The following is an 18,088-nucleotide window of genomic DNA, read 5'->3' as shown; positions in this document are numbered from 1 at the left end:
ACCCCAACTCTATAACCCCACTGCCACCACTACAGGGCAGTGGGCAGACCAAGGCTAAGTGCCAGAATTGGCACATCCTATGGATGCGCCATTTCTAGGGCGGCTGAGGGCTCCCGTTTCTAGCCTCGGAGGGGGCCAATATTCATGGCCCCTTCCTAGGCTATTAATATCAGCCCCCAGCTGTCTGGATAGCCTTTGCTAGCTGTTAAAATAGGGGGACCCCACGTCATTTGTTTTTGTGGGTCCCCATTTTAATAGCCAGTAAAGGCTAAGTATACAGCTGGGGGTTGATATTAGTAGCCAGGGAAGCTCCATGGGTATTACCCCCTTCCCAGGCGTCCGCTTTCCCTCTGCTAGTTAATAAAATTACGGGGGAGCCCACTGCCCTGCTATTACTGCTGATCAGAGCCTGTGTTTCTTGCGCAGTCACACATCTGACAGCACGGGAAACTAGGTAAATTCAGGTCCCCCATTCACATGAATGTGGTCCGGGTTCGAGTACTGTTCTGGTACCCGAACTTTTAAAAAAAAACTGTTCGGTGTTCGGCTCAATTAGCCGAACCCGAACAGTCAATGGTTCGCCCATCACTACTCCTGAAACAATCATGGTAGCATCGTTTAACATAAAGGGCATCAATTCCCTTGTAACCAAATATTGAATCTTCTAAGTAGAAAACATATCGATAGCTTTCATACAAGAAAGATATGAAAAATGTAATAAAATCCTACATACTCCCTAAAATACTATATACATTAAATATGCTGCCCATTGATCTCCCTAACTCCTTCTTCTTTACAAAGTCCAGTAGTGAAATGGGTTGGTTATTAAAAATGTTATTTCATACCATTGAGAATTCTTCATTTCCGCACGCACAGCTGTCACGTAAGGTATGGGAAAGACTTAGTGCAACATAAAGGGAAGGGAGAAATGGACCCCAGACTCTAGGGAAAGGGGGGAGTGGAGACCTCCTAGGCTGATCTAATATCACCATGTCTCCACTAACGTCCCTATATTTGTTCTTCATCAATCGCCGCAAGCGAACCTAGCCCTGTCTTTACCTGGCATTTGGTCCTAACTAGAGAAGGAAGGGGATGAAAGCTAGGCGATCCCCACTGACAACTAAGGAAAACAAAGGGGTAACAAACAAGGGAAGATAGCTTAGCTTTTAGTTGACTTCAGAGTGATGAACACCCGTCCTCATAGCTCCAGAGAGGAAGAAGTAAAGCACTTGCTCTGAGCCTTCACAAGGGGTCATGTGAATATCGCCAGCACCTCCCTCAGCAAATAGCAAGTATTCATACACCCAGACCAGGGTGTTAATTAGCCAAAGGAAGGTAGCCGCTGGTTCCTAGTGAGACAGCTTCTAAGAAGGTGTCTGTAATGCCAAATGAAGAAATCTCCTGCAACCGACTGCAGGGCGACTGTCTGCCACTTCTGACACACCCATGACAACAGCCCAGGTCCGGTGATCTCTCCATTAAAGTGAATAGAAAAAGCCTTAACTTCTATAAAATGCTCCCTCAGTTAAGCTCCTATATCCACCATCCCATATCTATTAGATTGTAACTATTTAGACATATATAATTGATGGGCCTATTTGCCGAACAATAGCATTTCCCAACTTTTATCCAACAAAATCCCTATGGTGGATTTCTGGCCAGAAGAGGATTCAAGTCGTCTTTGTTGATTTTTGGCAACTAACCCATGTCTCTCATATTCTTACTCTTTTTAAGACAAAATTCCCAACAATTGGAGAATGGTCCTGGCTTGACCTACTGTTAAGACTTTTCTTCCCTATCCCCAGAGGAGTCTCGAAAATATGTAACTATTTAATCTACTCAATGTATCCTTTTCTGATCTTGTGGGAAAAAGAATGAAGCATCAGCTTATCAGATTATGAAGTTAAATCTATTGTATCCAACTCCTATGACTTGTCCAGATGCTCATTTCTACAAGAAAATTCCTATAAAATACTATCCTGATGGTATAGAATTCCTGAATTCTTACATCACTTAGGTTTAATGGAATCTAACTGATGCTGGAGATGTGGCACCCACAAAGGTTCGCGTTCTCAAATATTCTGGTTCTGTTCTAAAGTAAAACCATTTTGGATGGAGATAGTCGACATTACGAGATCTAGACCTAATCAAACATTCTTTAACTCCCTCAGAAGTTTTGCTATCTCACCCTTCCAAATACTTTAAACCTAGAGAACATGACTTGTTAGCACTTTTGTTAGGAGCTGCAAAACACCTAATCCTTTTGCATTGGAAACAATCAACACCCCCTACTCATTCAGATTGGATAACTAAAATATACTCGATATATCGTCCTGAAGAGCTCTCTAGCTGGAAATCGCACACATCCACGGTTTCTTAAAATATGGACACCTTGTACAAAGAAACCCCTGGACTTGCTACCAAAAAAACATGCATTGCACATCGCACCCACCCTAAAACATCACAACCCTCCTGCTCCTCTTCTTACACTGGATGGTCTCCTTTTTGTTCCCTACAGTATTCCTCTTTTTCATAGCCCTTTTTATAAATTTGTTCCACTTTAGTAAACTACATTGATAAGGACATTCCTGATACTACAACTAATCACTTATTTATTATGCTTGGACATTATTACTTTGTTGATCTTTTGACCTTGTTTATATTATCATTTTTTACAATTATGCAAATTGCATCCTTACATTCACGTGACTGATGATCACATCAGAAAAACAGAGGAATCATGACAGTGTGTGGCACGATTCGGCAGTCTGCAGAGTAACTACAGACTTTTATGCTCAGCCTAAAATACTGCTTAAAGAATGGATTGTAAAACAGTTGATTAGCACAATACAGGATTTTTTTTCTATAAAGTGAAAACTATCAACTATAAATATTGTAAAAATCAATAATTAGTATGTTTAAATACCTGCCAACACAACAGTTGTTGAATTATTTGAGTGCAAAAGATCTGATAGTATTGTCACACCTCTGGATGAAAGAGAAACTTGATCCATGTCCACTATAATTCTGGCTAAAACAACAATCTGTAGAAATATATAATACAACATTTAGATTTCATCACATTATATCTGAGGATAATGACATCTGATAATAGTAATCTGAGGAACATTTTTCCATAAATAAATTAGTTCATGCTCTGATTTATTAGTTTATACTTTGGTTTTTTTTTTTTGCTTGAAACAGTACCGGTAATTATATTTGATAAATATAACCTACGTCTAATCCAAACATTATTACCATGGCTTTATTAATACCTGGGAGTACTACGTCCCGTAGTAACCCACTGTCACGAACAGTGCGATCAGCCTTGTCCATACCACTCTAGCGGATCTGATAAAGGATAACATAATTGATGACCATCAGTTATGATCTGATTCCCATAGACTTCAGTGTTTAATAAAACGGATCAGTCTGCTATACAATTTTTGGGCATGAAAAAAAAAAGTGCAGGCAACGCTTTTTGGTCCATCCTAAAAAACAGATATCAGATGGGATGGAGACACATAGTAACATTTTATGACAATTCCGTTCCCAGTCAAATGAATGAGTCCTGTACTGGAATGTTTTATTTTTATTATCTCAAAATGGATCCAAAAGAAGAAATAACTACTGGGCATGTGAACAGAGCCTGGTACTTAAGGTACTACTCGTGGTCATAACTGGTTACCAGGACTAAATTTCTGACTGGCCTGAGGAATACTAAGACTGAGACTTCTACTCCTAGTTCTGACTCTTATATACACACATGGTCAAAATTGTTGGTACCCCTCGTTTATTGAAAGAATAACCCACAATGGTCACAGAAATAACTTGAATCTGACAAAAGTAATAATAAATTAAAAATCTATGAAAATGAACAAATGAAAGTCAGATATTGCTTTTCAACCCTGCTTCCACAGAATTTAAAAAAAAATTAAACTCATGAAATAGGCCTGGACAGAAATGATGGTACCCCTGAAAATAATGTGACAAAAGGGACATGTTAAATCAAGTTGTGTCCACTAATTAGCATCACAGGTGTCTACAATCTTGTAATCAGTCAGTGGGCCTGTATATAGGGCTACAGATAGTCACTGTGCTGTTTGGTGACATGGTGTGTATCACACTCAACATGGACCAGAGGAAGCAAAGGAAAGAGTTGTCTCAGCAGATTAGAAAGAAAATTATAGACAAGCATGTTAAAGGTAAAGGTTATAAGACCATCTCCAAGCAGCTTAATGTTCCTGTGACTACAGTTGCACATATTATTTAGAAATTTAAGATCCATGGGACTGTAGCCAACCTTCCTGGACGTGGCCGCAGGAGGAAAATTGATGACAAATCAAAGAGACGGATAATATGAATGGTAACAAAAGAGCCCAGGAAAACTTCTAAAGAGATTAAAGGTGAACTTCAAGCTCAAGGAACATTGTTGTTTAATCCAAAGTGGACTTCATGGGACACGACCAAGGAGAACACCATGTTGAAAAAAAAAATCATAAAAAAGCCAGACTGGAATTTGCCAAACTACATGTTGACAAGCCACAAAGCTTTTGGGAGAATGTCCTTTGGACAGATGAGACAAAGATGGAAGTTTTTGGCAAGGCACATCAGCTCTATGTTCACAGACGGAAAAATGAAGCATATCGAGAAAAGAACACTGTCCCTACTGTGAAACATGGAGGAGGCTCTGTTATGTTCTCGGGCTGCTTTGCTGCATCTGGCACAGGGTGTCTTGAATCTGTGCAGGGTACAATGAAATCTCAAGACTATTAAGGGATTCTAGAGAGAAATGTGCTGCCCAGTGCAGAAAGCTTGGTCTCAGTTGCAGGTCATGGGTCTTGCAACAGAATAATGACCCAAAACACACAGCTAAAAACACCCAAGAATGGCTAAGAGGGAAACATTGGACTATTCTGAAGTGGCCTTCTATGAGCCCTGACCTAAATCCTATTAAGCATCTTGGGAAAGAGCTGAAACATGCCATCTGAAAAAGGCAACCTTCAAACATGAGACAACTGGAGCAGTTTGCTCATGAGGAGTGGGCCAAAATACCTGTCGAGAGGTGCAGAAGTCTCATTGACAGTTACAGGAATCGTTTGATTGCAGTGATTGCCTCAAAAGGTTGTTCAACAAAATTTTAAGTTAAGGGTACCATTTCTGTCCAGGCTTGTTTCATGAGTTTGATTTTTTTTTTAATTCTGTGGAAGCGGGGTTGAAAAGCAATGTCTGTCTTTCATTTGTTCATTTTCATAGATTTTCAGAGATTTTTGTACCACCAATTTTGACCACGTGTGTATTGCTAACCATGTTCCTGCCTAAAACATAGAATATTATACCTTATACCTATAGTACTACGTCTGGATATGACTCCTGACTTATGCATTTCTGGGAACCCTTACCTGAGGATCACCACTCAAAAATTCCAAATACTCTGTATCCTAGTCTAGCAATGTGCAAAATCACTTAGAGCCTAAAGATTCACTGTGCATGTCATTCATGGGTTAATTAAATGGTTGCTGTGAAACGCTGTTTAGATGCTTCTTGCTACAGTAGAGAAGCACATCCTTTATATCCTAACCAGCTTCTATGAGGAGGTACTATAACTTCTTGACTGTACTTGGGTAAATCATTGAAGGTTGCTAATTAGAATTTCTCAAAAACATTTGATGCACAAATCGGTATGTAAAATAAGGATGCTACAATTTCATATTAAATCATAAAACAGACATGTAAAAGGCCTAATAGATATTAATCAACATAAAATATATGAATCATTTAAAAGTGCAGATAACAAATCATGTTAATGGCAATACATTCCCTGTTTACTTAGGGCGATATGCTGTCAATTACTTTTTTTGCTGTTAAAAATTATCTGTTTACCCAGCAGATGAGCAGTTTGCAGATAATCGGAAACAAGTTTTCCTACAAAACAGATTTTGCAGATTTACTGGACGAAATGCATTATTAGATGTATCAATTAATGATAGGTCATTGCTACCACAGCTGTTAAGATCACAGGTTGCGACAAATGGGGCAAACATTTGTATGAGAACAAAGTTCTACTACAAATCACTAAAGCACTAAACTTTCCTCCAGGTTTGGATGTAGAACACTTTCTTTCCTGGAAGGCAGTTGAAGATCCACGTTTTTTTCTGTCCTGACAGGCACAACATTACCTCCTTTTAGCTCTCCATCAACCACTGACATTAGTTGCTCCCCTTCGTGGTTGGAGTATTATCAATTACTATCCTTCCTCTCCTCTTCTCATACAGATCTAAGATTTATTAGTCTACTCCTACCCAATTTGAAAAGCTTTTTCTGTAGGATTCATCGCCCGCACACACCGTGTCCCTTTATATGCTCTCTTGAGCCAAGGTGGCGAAACTAATAGACCAAAATATACAGAGAAATGGATGGAGGAATTGGGGGTCGACATCTCAGAAGCTGATTGGAAATAAGCATATTTATTTTCTCACAAATTATATATACCTTGTGCAGCGCAAGAGAAAAACTACAAGATACTTACCCGATGATATGGTTGTCCACCAAATCTGCATTCCATTTTTCCCTCTGTTTCTGAAAGAAGCTGGCGCTGTGACAGGGAAAAGAGTACCATGCTACATATATGGTGGGGTTGTGACAGCCTGAAGCCATTTGGAGAATCAGTTTTTTCAGTTTATGGGACTAATAATGGAAATAGCATGCACAATTCTCCTCCGGTGGCTTTCTCGTCCATTCTCCCAGAAGCTCTGAAAATGGAGCTATTGAGATTTTATTTAACAGCCGCTCGTCTAATTATCACTTGATACTCAAAATTGCCGCAATTTTCATCTTTAGCTGAATGGTTTCAGGAGATGACCCATCTTTGTAAAATTAAGATACGGAGAAGTTGTGGATACCTCCTGTGCTGCCGATTATTGAAAACGTCAGTTCACAGGAAATTAAACTTACGTTTTTTATTCAACGCATTTCGAAGTGACAAGCACTTCTTCTTCAGGAAAAAACCACATACCCCTAGTGTTTATTCTTTGTAAAATGGGAGATCTAACCTAAAAATTCAACAGTACTACCAATAAGTTTCTGCAAGTAGGGAGACTTTGGATCCTAATTTTGGATTCCCCTGAATTCCATTTACTATGTACTGTTACATAAGGGATAGTGATTTTCCTTCTTTTCTCTGTGTTCGTCCTCCATCTCATTTTTCCCGCTCCCCCTGAAAACGATCAGGTATGAACATCTTTACCAGAAGGGTTGAGGAGCCAATTTTCAAAGCAGCTGTCAGGGTCACTCTCCTGTACTTTCTCCAGAACCCCCACCAGCCTGATGTTATTCTGGCTCTGGCGATTCTCCATATCCTCTGCCCTAGCCAACAATTCTGCCACTGCCTGTGTAGGACTTTGAATATTTTTATGGACAGGGGCACCCTCCAGCTCACTTATTCTTCCTTCAACAGCAGTGGTACGTTCCACCCCCTTCTGCACATTGTGGCGAATTATGTTAGTGGTCTCCTGAATGAATCCCACCTGTCCACCCAAAGTATACAGTGTGGTATTGCATTCATTTACTGAATTCAATACATCCAATATGGAAGGGGACTCTCACAAAACTTAATTTACTGGAGCAGCCTTTTTCTTTCCTTCTGCCTCTGGGTACCCCCAAGTAGTGAAAGCCTTTGTAGGGGAATCCACCTCCTCAATTTCTAGGGCCACAAATCTGGACAGTTTCAATGAGTTATTTAATGATCCCTGAGTGTTCCCATCCGACTTTTGGCTCCTTGGAGTTGCATTTTGTGAGCACACTGCTCAAACTTGGCCGCCACCTTCCCATTGATATCTCGCTGTCTCCTCACACTAGGTGTATGAGTGTCTTTCTGGAATTCAGGCTGCATTTCTCCTTCCTCCCTTCCAATCTTTTGCTGCCTGTCATTTTGCTCTTTTTCCGGCCAGATAACCCCTTGACAGATGGCCCTCTTCGACACACTAGGTATAATCACAGAAGTCATTTACAGGATAAGCAGCATGTGGAGTTGAGAAATGGCGCCAAGATTCTCCTTTAGTAGAGTGTCATCAGCCCAGGTACCACACTATATTGCAGGAAATCCGGCACTTTCTCTGCAATTCTCTCAGACTTCGCTGCCCACAGCATGAAGGGAGTTGGAGGCACTAGGACCCAGTGACGTCTCCTTCACCTGTCCCCTCAAGAAACCCGAGATCTCTCACCAGGAGACCCCAGGACTACTCGAGCTCCCGGACCCATGACAGCGTAGGTAAGTATAATCAGAATAGCACCTCTTCTCTCCTCAGCACTCTTCACTTCTAAGCACTGTGTTCTGCACACAAGATGGCCACCATATCTACCTCAGCAAACAACAAGGTGATAGTTTTTAAGACTGGAGCCGTCCTCCATCCACTCCAGCCATCGCACTTCAGCCCTGTAGCTTCACCTCACCCTCCGACAGGCTTAGCCTGTAGGGAGAGCCAGAAAATGTATTTTCCTTTGCAGGATATGATGTCAGGATAGTAGGAGCTTTGCTTCAGCGCGTCTGTTACACTCTGCAGCATAAACACTCCCCCCAGAACTTCTTTATGTTAAACATTGACAGTCATAATTGTAGGCCATGCAATGATTTAGTGAGGTTTCAGGAGGCCCTCAATAATATATAACGTGTATCTAGTCTCAGGAAGGTGATCCCGATTCAGGGGGCTCAAAGAAGGTGCTCTTATTCTCTTGTGTTGTGTCTTCTAACAGATTTTTGACAGAGCCTCAGACGGTTGTGGTATTTCCCAATCTTGGAGGTGTGGAGGAAAGATAGTGAAGAGCTGTCACACACTAAAAGATGGTTTTTTTTTGCAAAGACTAGTTTTTGCATCGCCATATTTTGAGAGCTATAATTTTTCCAGATTTCGGCCGACAGAGCCATGTAAGGGCTTGATCTTTGCGGGAGAAGTTGACGTTTATTTTTGGTACCATTTTAGGGCATGTGACATTTTTTGATCACTTTCTATTCTGATTTTTGGGAGGCAGAATAAAGCAAAAATCAACAATTCAGGAATTGTGTTTTTTGTTTTTTTTATGCTGTTTTGCGTGTGGTAAAATTGATAAGGCAGCTTTATTCTTCGGGTCAGTACGTTTACAGCGATATTACATTTATATCGTTTTTTTAAGTTTTGGCGCTTTTACACAATGCCAGGGAAAAATTGAGAAATATTGAAAATATTCTTTCTCACCCTGTCATAGATAATAAGTCTTTCTCCCAAGCCCCTCTCCACACCTCCCTTATCCACCTTTTGTCACAAGACAAGAGCTAGCAATCGACCACCTGTCAGTACAAGAGCTGTGTCCATGTAAATCTCAACACAAAACCCCAATTAACACACTCCAGAGTAAGGCCTTGTACACAAATGCTGGCAAGGTAGGTGCTACCAATCTACTTAAAATGCGAGTAGAGTTCCCCTGGCAAAGGCAGGGGACAATTAGATGCAAGCGTGCAATAAATCTACAGATACCTGTTGAAATTTCATTCCCAGGGCTTCAAAGAGAGTTTAACAAAAGTCTCAGACTCTTCAGAGCCGAAAACTAAATATGGAATAACTAAAGTTCCATACATCCAATAATGATGGGATCCATATTTTTAGTGACAGGGTCAGCTAGAGAAAGGGAGGGATATTTTCCTGTCGCTGTAAACCCCTCTATGGAGCGGTAGCGAAAAAGCACCAGAATAACAGGTCGCAAATACACTATGCGTGGTCTCTATGCAAAGGTAAATTCATAATGGAAAAAATGGCGTCACTTGCCATCTTCTGCGATCAACGAGCGATATATTATCCCAGAAGTTAGTTATTTTAATAAAAACATGAAGGGTGGAGCTTGAGCCCACGTGATGTCACCACAGGGGTGTGTGGGCAGATCTCACCTTAAGTATAAAAGAGCCAACTGAAGATTGATCCATACTCATTACCAGGGGGGTACAGATACTATAAGCAATGGATCACGTTCGATAACGCTCAAATGAAATCGGGGAGCTCCTCCTCCACTTATATTGAATCGTCTCAGTGATCTTATAGTAGGTCTCTTCTTTAATCCTTATTATTTTATGTAATTGCTTATGTATTGTAATGTCTCCTTTGTAAAATCTTTTGTATATTTTTCCTAAACACTGCCTCCTTTTTGGATTAAATATAAAATGTAATAGTTCTGTTTCTTTTGTCCTCTAATCGTTCGTTCGTCGCTCTGGGACACAGAACCCATTTCCTTCCTGAGCGGTATGATGGCTGGACATTCCCATCTTCTTTGTACTTGCATATAATTGTTTGTACAGATGAACGAGGCACCTTCAGGTATCTTGAAATTGTACCCAAGGATGAGCCAGACTTGTGCAAGTCCACAATTCTCTTCCTGATATCTTGGCTCATTTCTTTAGACTTTCCCATGATGCTACACAAAGAAGCAGTGTGTTTCAGGTGTGTATTAAAATACATCCACAGGTGTGTCTCTAATTAACTCAGATGTTGCCAAAAGACCTATCAGAAGCTTTCAAACATATGGCATCATCATATAGGCAGACCAGAATTGTCTAAAGGCATAGTAAGCTTAGTGTATGTAAACTTTTGACTTTGCAGTAAGTAATAAAAATGCCTTAAAAGATTTTCTCTCTCTCATTATTCTGGCATTTGGCAAATATTAAAAATTATGGTAATCCTTATTGACCTAAAACGGGAAAGGCTTATTCTGATTTCATGTCAGATATTGAGAAAAGCATGCATATGTGTCTTTTTATATAGTGTATGTAAACTTCTGGTTTCAATAGTAAATACACATCACCTGATCTGCTTCATCCAATAGGCATTCAAGTTTATACAGCTTGGATAGGAAAATATGCATAAAAAAGATGATATAGTTAAAATACTCACTTGCCTAATATTTCCACACACAGTGTATAATGAACACCTGACTAGTGCTGCAAAGGCCTCTCTCCATGAGAATCCAGAATAAATTCCAAAAAAAGTTCTGGAGCATGCATAAATTTCTTCAATGCTTTTTTTTTATACATATGTGGTATTTATGTTCATCCCACAGATGATATTCCACCATAAACTATCACAGATAATGCAACCACCAAAATTATCACCATTGTGAATTATTCATCAAGATTTCATTAAGGTTTCCTTAAGGATACCTAAGCTACTGCAATGCCCTGCACATGGGGTAGCGGCTTAGCGAATCAGAACTATACTACATTTCTAACTGAAGGTATTTGCTCATATTATTACTATTACACCTACTACATATTGGGATAGGATTTTGTAGAATAGGGAATAGCACTTTAAGCCATAGAGCTAGCAGAGACACCTATGTTGAGATAAAGCATCCACAGACATTTTGAGGAACACTCCTTTCTCAAGCATGTGCTTCCAGTTTCCTCTGAGTTTAAAACACATTCACCACATGACAAACTTCTATCACTAAAAACATTGCAGTAAACAATATTACAAAACTTGCAACATTTTTAAAGGAAGATAAAAATGTAACAGCTGTGGACGCATTATCTCAACATAGAAGTCTCGGCTAGTTCTAAGGCTTAATGTTGTGGGTCAAGAAACGAAAAATTCACAATGGTGATTATTTTGTAAAAAATAATTTTTAAATATTTTCTAAAGTCTTTCTTTAAACCTTAAGGCAGCTGCCTTGTGTGGATATCTATTTTAGACATAACACCATTTCTGCCTCCACACACATGGAGCATACATGCATGAACTCCCATTTTCTCCCATAATCTGCAACGTCCTTAATTTAAAAAGGAAAGAGAGAGCACTCCCTTTGTAATACCGCAGAGTGATCGACAGGATGGCAACATCTCTGTCGCTCACCTGGATGAGTTGTGTGCGGCACTACTCAGATGCAGGTATAGAACCAAATGATAGAAGGCTCCTACTCCGGTCGCTGCACTCACACCAAGTGGGTGGAGAGGAGAATCAAGGAGCTGGAGGAAAATTGCGGAGGTGGTGTCCTGATGCTGCCAAGGAGGAACGGTGGACCAAGTATGGAGTATTGGATTTTAAAAAAACTATAAAAACATATTCCAGAGTTGGAGCAACTTCTCCAGATATAATAAACAAAGTGACCACCCACCCCTTATATAGGAGTAGGATGTGGCATCTGTAACCAATTACATCACAACTTATATATATATATATATATATATATATATACATATACATATATACACACATACACATATTCACCGAGGTTGGAAAAGCATGCTCCAGCACATGTAGTGCTGAGAGGGTTAATTGTGCGTATCAGAGCCGGTTTTTACGAGCAGTCATAAGAGTTGGGAAGGACTGGCTGCTCACATATCCCCACCCCAGGGCGTGTAAATAAAATGGAGACCGAGTGTCTCATTCAGTGTCTGTGGCTAGAGGTGTGGAGACCTCCAGCGTGTCTGTGCTACAGAACACTGACTGTGAGCGAGCGAACCCGCAGTATTGTATGGACTAGTTATTTTTTCTGCTTTGCTACTTTGTGCCAGACAAGGCTGTCTTTTGTTTACTTTGCAATTGCGGTTTATGAGGTCTGAATAAATCTGCCTTAGACATTTTTAAGAAACTGACTCTTGTGCCTACCTCAAAAGCAGCTGAGTGAGTACCAAACCCTACAATTGGTGCTAGAAGCACGGGCACGAATCCCAAGGGGCAGTGTGACTGCTACAGGAAACCGTTTATGTCCTGGGTAAAGGCCGCCAGCCAGCAAGGGACGTTCAGCAGCATGGAGGAGCTGATAAAGCAACTGGTGCAGGCTAATCTTCAGCAGCATCAACAGCAGCAGTGGCAACAGCAGCATCAACAGCAGCAATGGCAACAGCAGCAGCACATGCAACTGCAGGAAAAGCAGCAGATGGAGCTCCTAGCCGAGGTGGTCTGTGGCAGGGCAACCGCCTCACCCCCAAGCCCAGGTGACGACTCACATGTCAGGAAGACAGTAAGGAGAGCGTTACAAAAGACCCCGGGTGATGACGTCGAGGCGTTTCTGACTGTATTTTAAATGGTGGCGGAACGGGAGAGATTGCCTCCGGAACAGTGGGCAGAGGTTCTGGCGCCATATTTAACAGGCGAGCTGCAGAAAGCCTATTATGACTTGGCACTGCAGGACGCAAAAGAGTATGCCAAGTTAAAAATAGACATCTTGGCGCGCTTGGGGGTGACTCTTACTGTCAGGCTGCAACAGGTGCACCACTGGGCCTATTACAGTGACAAACCTCACTGGTCCCAAATGTTTGACCTCCTACACCTTGTACGAAAGTGATTGCAACCTGAATCTTCCTCCCCAGCACAGATGGTGGAGAGTGTGGTCATGGACAGGTTCATCCACTCCCTTCCGAGGTCGGTGCAAGCCTGGGTTGCCCAGGGAGATTCTGGTAATGCCAATGACCTGGTGGGGTTGGTGGAAAGGTACCAGGCACTGGAGAGTTTCTTGGGAACGCCAGAGGTCGTAGCATCTCCATACTAGGGTTCCCAAAAGGGGGAAGACGCCCAAAAGAGGGGAGCTCCAGGCACATCTGGGGGGCGTCCAAGAGCCCCGGAGGGGTCTGAGTTGCTGCCAAAGGTCAAGCCCAATAACATAGTATGTTGGAGATGTCACACCCCAGGTCACATAGCCGCCCGTTGCCCCATGACAAACAAGCCAATGGACTGCAGCATAGGACGGTGCTGTTCGCACTTTGCATATCCTGCCTGAAGTGCTGTCCCTCAACCAGACGAGGGACCGCAGCTATGCCTCGTGTCAGTGAATGGAGTGCAGGTGACTGCTCTGTTAGACTCGGGGAGTTTGGTAAGCTTAATAAGGGCCATAATTCCTCATCAGCTGATTCCGGGGGAAAAGGTTGGCGTGCGTTGTATCCATGGGGACGCTAAAGACTATTCTGTGGCCCAAGTGGTCATAGACACAAACTGTGGCACCGAGTCCCATGAGGTGGGCGTAGTCAAGGACCTGCTGCACCCTGTTATAATAGGGCGGGACTTTGCCTTGTTTTGGGACTTGTGGGAGAATGGGAGGAAGCCGGGTTGTCCGGACAACAACCACGTCGCACCAAAAGAAACCTCATCGCAGAACGCAGCCGACGGGTTTCCCTTTTGTGTGTTGGTTGGGGATGAGAATGAGGCAGCATCCCCGGAAGCCAACATCCCTGAACTGGAGGTGTTCTGAGGAAACTTTGGAACTGCCCAGCTCAGGGACTTAACTCTAAAATTGGCATTTGAAAATGTAACAGTTCTGAATGGTGTTGCTCAAGAGCCGGGGGCTGACACCCGATATCCATACTTTGCTGTAAATGGGGAGTTACTATCGGGCCACCAAGCTCAGAGAGGAGCTAATCGAGCAGTTACTAGTGCCAGGGCCGTACAGATGCTGGGTGTTAAATATGGCCCATACACATGTGTTGGGTGGTCATCTGGGGGTAGAGAAAACGCAGGAAAGGATCCTCCAAAGGTCCAATTGGCCTGGTTGTCACCGAGAAATTGTAAATTATGTATGTCATGTCCCACCTGCCAGCTGATTTCCCCGGTGGCTCACTTCCGTAGCCCCTTAGTGCCAATACCGATCATTGAGGTGCCATTTGATCGCATAGCCATGGATCTAGTGGGACCCCTGGTCAAGTCCGCCAGAGGACATCAGTATATCCTGGTGGTACTGGACTATGCTACTTGGTATCCGGAGGCCATGCCACTACGTAACTCCTTTGCCAAATGTATAGTCCGGGAGTTGGTCCACATCTTCTCTGGAACGGGGTTGCCTAAGGACATCCTAACAGACCAAGGGACCCTATTTATGTCAAGGGTGATGAGGGAGTTGTGCAGGACCCTGCAGATCACACAACTCAGGACCTCAGTCTATCACCCCCAGACAGATGGTTTAGCGGAGAGGTTTAATAAAACCTTGAAGGCCATGTTAAAGAAGGTCGTAGAGAAAGACGTCCAAGACTGGGACTGTCTACTGCCGTACCTTCTGTTCTCCATTAGAGAAGTTCCACAGGTCTCTACTGGATTCTCCCCATTTGAGCTGTTATATGGCCTGGGAGGCGGAGTCTACACCCTACAGGAGTGTGATCGAACACATTGCCCAGATGCAAGAGAGGATTGCAGAGGTGATGCCCATTGTAAAAGAACACCTCCTCAAAGCACAAGCGGCACAGTCGAGGGCATACAATAGGTCGGCGAGGGTGAGAAACTTCAACCCTGGGGATCGTGTACTGGTGCTGGTACTGTTAGAACCCTCCTGTTTGTTTTTTCCATCTTGTGTTTTGCGGTCACGTGATCATCTGCCTTTATATTCCAGCTCCGCCCTTTTCGCTGTGCTGGACTTCAGTGTTTGACTGTTTCTCTAGCCAGGTGCTTCTGTGCCTTTCTCTGTCAGTTCGCTTGGTCCTTCTGGGACCTCTAGTACCTTTTTGTCAGTTTGTCTTTTTGTGTTCTGCAACTACTTCTCTGTTTAGGTGTCCCATTTTTTGTCCCAGTCCTTAGTTCTTTTAGGGACCCCTCCCTTTATGCTATAGGTCTTCGTTCAGACTAGCCAAGGACTAAGGCGGGTCTGTTCGCTAGGAACAGGCAGCCCGCTACATCGTAGGGATTCAGCTTAGTCTTACTGTAGGGACAGCTTTCCCCTATCTTTCCTTAGTTCATGTTGCAGATCATAACAGGTACCTATGGTGGAGAGAAAATTCCTGGCTAAGTGGCAAGGCTCCTATTAAGTAGTGGAAAAGATTGGTGATGTCAACTATAAAGTCCACCAACCAAGGAGAAGGAAGCCCTACCAGGTGTACCATGTCAACCTGATTAAGCCATGGCGAGATAGGGAGCCCGTGGAAGCTCCGTGTTTGGTGGAGAAGTCGGAAGCCGATGTTGGAGAGGTCAAGGTGGCAGAGTTGCTGTCACGTGTCCAAAACAACAGTGCAACGAGTTGCTACAGTGGAACAGGGACCTGTTCTCGGATCTACCAGGGTGTACTCAGATCATAGAGAATGAGGTGCTTACGGAGCCTCATGTCCGAGTAAACTTGAAACCGTACCGGATTCCTGAAGCCCACAAAGAGGTAATCTCTAAAGAGGTGAAGCGCATGCTGGGTCTAGGAGTCATTGAAGAGTCCAAGAGTGGTTGGTCCAGTACCATAGTCTTAGTTCCGAAACCATACAGAGAATGGCATTTCTAAAATGACTATAAGAAAATCAACAAGGTCTCGAAGTTCGACACCTACCCAATGCCCAGGGTAGACGAACTGATTGAAAGGTTAGGACCGGCTAGGTACATTACCACCCTTGACCACACAAAAGGATATCGGCAAATACCCAAGTCCCAAGAGTCCAAGGAGAAGACGGCCTTTTCAACACCAGATGGGTGTTTTCAGTACACAAAGATGCCTTTTGGAATGCAAGGAGCTCCAGATACCTTCCAGAGAGCCATGGACCGAATCCTAGCTCCCCACAAGAAATATGCAGCGGCCTACCTAGATAATATCGTGATCTACAGCCAGGATTGGGGAAGCCATCTGAGCAAAGTCCAGGTGATCTTTGATGCACTACGAAAGGCACGGTTTTCCATCAACCCGAAGAAATGTGCCATGGGAATGGAGGAAACCAAGTATTTGGGCTATGTTGAAGGCCGAGGTGTGATAAAGCCCCAAACAGGTAAAGTTGAGGCGATCCAGGGTTGGCCACAACCCCTCTCAAAAAAACAGGTCAGAGCGTTCCTGGGTATCGTGGGATACTACCGTCAGTTCATCCCTAACTTCACTATGATAGCTGCCCCTTTGACAGATCTCCTTAAAGAGACAAAATCGGCTATGGCTAAGTGTTCTCCGGAAGCTGGGACGGCCTTCCAGAAACTAAAGCAAGCCCTGTGTAAACAGCCAGTTTTGGTGCCACCAGATTTCTCTAAAGAGTTTGTGGTCCAAATGGAAAAATTTTCCATAGTTGAGAAGGAATGTTTGGCCATCAAGTGGGTGTTGGACACTCTAAGATACTACCTCTTAGGCAGGAAGTTCAGGCAGGTATCTGACCATGCACCACTAAGGTGGATGAGAGAGAAGAAGGGGAACAATGCACGAGTGACCAGGTAGTTCCTAGGCCTTCAAGACTTTAGCTTCCATGTAGAGCATAGGCCTGGGAAACTGCATGGCAATGCTGACGCCTTGTTGAGGGTCCACTGTTTCTTAGCAGACGGTGCCAAGCCCCCCCGGCTTTGAGCAGAGTGGGAGTATGTAAGATAGCTGCCAGACAGGTCCTTGAGGGGAGATATGTATCACCAAGGTTGGTAGCTTCGGTGTTGTAAACCCAGGAAAAGCATGCTCCAGCACACGTAGTTCTGAGAGGGTTAATTGGGTGTATCAGGGCCGGTTTTTACAAGGAGTCATAATAGTTGGGAGGGATTGGCTGCTCACATATCCCCACCCCAGGGCGTGTAAATAAAATAGAGACCGCTTGTCTCATTCAGTGTCAGTGGCAGGAGGTGTGGAGACCTCCAGCATGTCTGTGCTACAAGACACTGACTGTGAGCGGGCGAATGCGCAGTATTGTATGGACTAGTTATTTTTTCTGCTTTGTTACTCTGTGCCGGACAAGGCTGTTTTTGGTTTACTTTGCAAGTGTGGTTTATGATGTCTGAATAAACCTGAATTGGACATTTTTAAGAAACTGACTCTTGGGCCTACCTCAAAAGCAGCTGAGTGAGTACCAAACCCTACAATATATATACAGTGGGGAAAATAAGTATTTGATATACTTCCGATTTTGCACGTTTTCCTACCTACAAAGAATGGAGAGGTCTGTAATTTTTATTGTAGGTACACTTCAACTGTGAGAGACAGAATTTAAAAATAAAAACCAGAATATTACATTGTATGATTTTTAAATAATTAAATTGCATGAAATAAGTATTTGTTAGTTTTTCTTTAAGAAGCCGTTCTACTTTGCACTCATTACCTATATTAATTGCACCTGTTTGAACAGCACAAGTCCAGGCCCATTTGAAGTTCGCCAATGACCATCTGGTTGATTCAGAGGAGGCATGGGAGAAGGTCATGTGGCCAGATACTGGAC

General features: G+C 42.9%; 1 protein-coding gene across 1 annotated transcript in view; it reads right to left on the bottom strand.

Annotated features, from left to right (window-relative positions):
• Positions 1-18,088, bottom strand: part of ANKAR (ankyrin and armadillo repeat containing) — a 541,104-nt gene that overhangs the window by 32,641 nt on the left and 490,375 nt on the right. The window contains exon 20 of the mRNA XM_073647842.1: positions 2,927-3,044. Within this exon, the coding sequence (XP_073503943.1) occupies positions 2,927-3,044 (118 nt within the window). The remainder of the gene's footprint in view (positions 1-2,926; positions 3,045-18,088) is intronic.

This window comes from Phyllobates terribilis, unplaced genomic scaffold (genome assembly GCF_046119375.1).
Source record: "Phyllobates terribilis strain yellow unplaced genomic scaffold, ASM4611937v1 Scaffold_9__5_contigs__length_417890890, whole genome shotgun sequence".
In the NCBI taxonomy this organism is placed as follows: Eukaryota; Metazoa; Chordata; class Amphibia; order Anura; family Dendrobatidae; genus Phyllobates; species Phyllobates terribilis.
Note: the sequence above shows the minus strand (reverse complement) of the source record. Positions and strands in the feature narration are given on the sequence as shown.